General features: G+C 40.8%; 1 protein-coding gene across 1 annotated transcript in view; it reads left to right on the top strand.

Annotated features, from left to right (window-relative positions):
- The window catches only part of slc37a2 (solute carrier family 37 member 2), a 19,400-nt gene that overhangs the window by 651 nt on the left and 13,749 nt on the right, over positions 1 to 5,000 (top strand). The window contains exon 2 of the mRNA XM_055148977.1: positions 4,485 to 4,566. Within this exon, the coding sequence (XP_055004952.1) occupies positions 4,485 to 4,566 (82 nt within the window). The remainder of the gene's footprint in view (positions 1 to 4,484; positions 4,567 to 5,000) is intronic.

The following is a 5,000-nucleotide window of genomic DNA, read 5'->3' as shown; positions in this document are numbered from 1 at the left end:
AAGTTCCTCGTCACAAACAGCTGCAGTTTTGTTTTCTTCCCAGTTTATTTATTTATTTATTTATTAAAAGTTTGAGCAAAGTTCTGCACAGACATAAAAACATCTGTATAATACAGGTCATATGACTCGATGCACAGTCCAGTCAGACTCCACTCGGGTCTTCTGTGTCCACCGAGTCGTGACATCAGGTCTGGTCTTGTTTAGTTCGTTTGTCGTTATATAAATTAGAATCTTCTGCTTTTGTCTGGACACGTTCTGTGTGTGAGTGTCACAGCTGTGATTGTTCACGTGGCCTCAGGTCGCCTCAGGTCGCCTCAGGTCCAGCATTAGACTCTGAGTGTTTGGAAGGAAACTGCAGCCAGTGTTTCAAAACAGTTTTTCTTTTCTGTGGACGTCACTGAACTCAGAACATTTGATCAAACTCTGATCTGGAAATGATCGTTCACACTTTTATTTCATCTCATTTAGATTTTTTTAATTCTCTTTTTACTTGTTTTAAGTTTAAGCGGCTGCAGGTCGTGGAAAACACGACTCTGAGGTTTTTAACAGAAGAACTCAGGTCACTCCAGGTTTATCTTCACAGCTCTGGTCCTGTTCAGCTCCGTGTGGATTTTTAAATCTTGGTTTGAACTTTCAGAACTTTAAATGAACAGAGCCCAGAACATCAGGGACGTACTGCACCTCAGGTCCTCAGGTCACACCCTCAGGTCCTCAGGTCACACACTCAGGTCCTCAGGTCACACCCTCAGGTCCTCGGGTCAGGGCCTCTTGATGATCCCAAAGACCTGGTTTAAAACTCTGGGTGACCTGAGACTCTTTTAAAAAGCAGCTCAAGTCACTGAAGTTTAGTGGTGTTTTTGGTCGACTGTGTTTGTGATTCTTCTGATTTTTCTCTCCTCGTTGATGTTTGTTTCTCTCTAAAAAACTTTGGTTTTCTCGTGTATTTTTTACTTCATGAACTGTAGAAGTGATTTTACAAAATCTCTGAGTCAAGTGATTTTTCCCGACGTGAGGAGCTCAGAGCCTCAGGTCCCAGCGACGCCTCAGGTCCCGACTTTACACTTTAAATACAAATCAAAGTTTTAAAATCAGGAATCAGATAAAAGACGAACTGAAGCGTTTTGGACGAACTGAAGCGTTTTAGTCGAGCTGAAGCGCTGAGGCTCGTGTCGACTCGGGGGACACTGCAGGATCCAGTCTGGTCGTGACAAACGTCTGGATCAAAATCTCCAAATGACGTTTTGAAAGTGTCGACTTCACGTTTGTGTCGGACAGAAAAAGTTTCAGCTTCACACGTCTGTGATTTGAAGTTTCAGTTCCTCGTTTGAGTGACTCTTCGTGATGAGTGTGCGTCTCCAAAACTCCACTTCAGGTCGTTGTGTGACGAGGAAACACTTCAGAACAGAGCAGAGGACAGAGTGAAATGACCAGAGGTTTGGGACTCACAGGTCGTGACTTGGACTCGAGTCACGACTTGAGTCACTGTTTTTAGGACTTTAGACTTGACTTGATAAAAAGACTTGGGCCTGGACTTGGACTTGAAGCTCAGTGACTGGAGACTTGACTCGGACTTGAGGTCAGTGACTTGAGGAGACTTGATGCTTCTATAAAAAATCTGTTTTTATCAAATATTTTTCTCTTTTCAGTCGATGAATAAAGTGATTCGTTTTAAAAGAACAAACTGGAACAACTGAAGTACTGTGATACTCAAAAGTACTACACAGTATTGTAAAGTACTACACAGTATTGTAAAGTAATATACAGTCAGTGTTGGGGAGTAACAGATTACAAGTACCAGAGTAATCAGAGTACAAATGATGAGTAACTGTATTCAGTTACAGTTACTGTTTCAGTGAGTGGGAATTGGATTACAGTTACTTTGTTGAAATAAATAAATTACACAGAGGAATTTAACTGTTTTCACATTTTGGGCTAAATCCATTTTTTTATTTATTTTTTTGGTAATTCTGCTCATTGCCGGAAACTAAACCAGGACTAAACCAGGACTAAACCAGGACTAAACCAGGTCTAAACCAGGACTAAACCAGGACTAAACCAGGACTAAACCAGGTCTAAACCAGGACTAAACCAGGACTAAACCAGGACTAAACCAGGACTAACTAAACCAGGTCTAAACCAGGACTAAACCAGGACTAAAACCAGGTCTAAACCAGGACTAAACCAGGTCTAAACCAGGACTAAACCAGGTCTAAAACCAGGACTAAACCAGGACTAAACCAGGACTAAACCAGGACTAAACCAGGTCTAAACCAGGACTAAACCAGGACTAAACCAGGACTAAACCAGGTCTAAACCAGGACTAAACCAGGACCAGGACTAAACCAGGACTAAACCAGGTCTAAACCAGGACTAAACCAGGTCTAAACCAGGACTAAACCAGGACTAAACCAGGACTAAACCAGGACTAAACCAGGTCTAAACCAGGACTAAATCCTGCTGTGTGGACGTGTTTCTTCGTCTTTTATCAATAATATTTTTTAATTTGGTTCAGTAAAGTTTGGACTTTTTATTTTCTTTTATCAGATAAAACTTCTTATGTGAAGATTTCCTCGTCTTTGTTTCTCTACAACAAATCAAGTAATCCAAAGTAATCAGATTACATTACTCACTTTAAGTAATTTAATGGATTATGTTACAAACTACATTTGGGGTGTGTAATCTGTAATCTGTAATCTGTAGGGGATTACATTTGAAAAGTAAACTTCCCAACACTGTACACAGTAACATAAAGTACTACACAGTATTATAAAGTACTACACAGTATTATAAAGTACTACACAGTATTATAAAGTACTACACAGTATTATAAAGTACTACACAGTATTATAAAGTACTACACAGTATTATAAAGTACTACACAGTACACAGAACCTGATCCTTCCGTTTCAGACACACAACAGAATCATTCTTATTTAGTTCTTTTAATTCTTTCTTTTCTCGCGTCTTGATTCACACTCAGATTTGATCAAAAGATTTAAAAAGGAAAAATTTAAATTTCTACAACTTTTATATAAATATTCATATTTAAATAAACCGTGACTTTTTAAAAACAATTTAGTTTAAAATTCATATAAATTACGAAAAATCCAAACTCTATTTGGTTCTTTTTTGGTTTAAAGACTTGAAACGACTTGAAGCTCAAAGCAGACGACTTGACTTGACTTGGATTTAACTTGGACTTGACTTGGACTTGACTTGGACTTGACTTGGACTTGACTTGGACTTGACCTGGACTTGACTTGGACTTGACTTGGACTTGACTTGGACTTGTCTGTCTTTGACTTGGGACTTGACTCGGACTTGACTTGGACTTGACCTGGACTTGACCTGGACTTGACCTGGACTTGACCTGGACTTGACTTGGACTTGACCTGGACTTGACTTGGACTTGACTTGGACTTGACTTGGACTTGTCTGTCTTTGACTTGGGACTTGACTCGGACTTGACTTGGACTTGACTCGGACTCGGACTTGAGGTCAAAGACTTGAGACTTGGTCTCTGGGTTTGTCTGGAGATTTCAATCTGTTTTTTAAATTTCTTGTTACAAATGTTTTTTTCTGATGTCGATGTTTTTCCCGTCGCCTCGACTCCACAGATCTGATCCAACAAAACACAAACTTCTACTTCTCATTTTAGTCCAGGTTTTATTTTTCTGATAAACTCTGTTTGTTTGTTTTTTTCAGTTTTGAATTTTGTGTTTAAATGAAAAATGGAAAAAACTGATAATGAACTAAACCAGAACTAAACCAGGACTAAACCAGGTTTAGTCCTGGTTCAGTCCTGGTTCAGTTCTGGTTTAGTTCTGGTTTAGTCCTGGTTTAGTCCTGGTTCAGTCCTGGTTTAGTTCTGGTTTAGTCCTGGTTCAGTCCTGGTTTAGTTCTGGTTTAGTTCTGGTTTAGTCCTGGTTTAGTCCTGGTTCAGTCCTGGTTTAGTTCTGGTTTAGTCCTGGTTTAGTCCTGGTTTAGTCCTGGTTTAGTTCTGGTTTAGTCCTGGTTTAGTCCTGGTTTAGTTCTGGTTCAGTCCTGGTTTAGTTCTGGTTTAGTTCTGGTTTAGTTCTGGTTCAGTCCTGGTTTAGTCCTGGTTTAGTCCTGGTTTAGTTCTGGTTTAGTTCTGGTTCAGTCCTGGTTTAGTCCTGGTTTAGTTCTGGTTTAGTTCTGGTTTAGTCCTGGTTTGCGTCAGAGTCACACTTGGTCTTTAATGAACTTTTCACATTTTTCTCGTGTTCGTGTTTATTTTTCTGTCGTCGTGTTTTCGCTCGAGGTCGAGACTCGAGCTGGAATAAAGTATTTAAAACTACTCGAGTACAAGTACAGAGTAAAGGTCCAGGAGAGTATTTGGAGACGTCGGTTTGTGTTTCTTATGTGATGTTTATTTCTCGTGTGTGATTGGCTGTGTGTGTCCGTGCCGCTCTCTGATTGGCTGTGTGTGTCCGTGCCGCTCTCTGATTGGCTGTTTGACGCAGGTATCGTGGTTTCACTCTGGTCCTCACCTTCCTGTTCTACACGGCCTATCACCTGTCCAGGAAACCAATCAGCATCGTCAAGGTAAGCCCCGCCCACACACAGAGACACGCCCACACAGAGAGAGACACGCCCACACAGAGCCCCGCCCACACACAGAGACACGCCCACACACAGAGACACGCCCACAAAGACACGCCCACACAGAGAGACACGCCCACACACATAGCCCCGCCCACACACAGACACGCCCACTCAGACTCATCCTTGCGCCCTCTGCTGGAGGTTTATCAGATGGGGCTTTGACTTTCTGTAAAAGTGTAAAATCAGAGCCGCTGTGAGAGTCTTTTGACCCTTAGTTTCTTATCTGATCATTATTTCTCATGTCATTGACTTTTATTCTATTTTGCTGCATATTCACAAACTTTTAAGGTATTTTAAGAATGTTTTGTTGGAAAACGACGACGGTATTTTGTGTAAATGTAACGTATTGTTCAAATTACGTATACACAACAATC

The sequence above is a fragment of the Boleophthalmus pectinirostris genome, unplaced genomic scaffold (genome assembly GCF_026225935.1).
Source record: "Boleophthalmus pectinirostris isolate CB_2022bp ecotype Guang Dong unplaced genomic scaffold, ASM2622593v1 HiC_scaffold_12, whole genome shotgun sequence".
In the NCBI taxonomy this organism is placed as follows: Eukaryota; Metazoa; Chordata; class Actinopteri; order Gobiiformes; family Gobiidae; genus Boleophthalmus; species Boleophthalmus pectinirostris.
The sequence above is the reverse complement of the archived record's forward strand: the minus strand, read 5'-3'. Positions and strand labels throughout refer to the sequence as shown.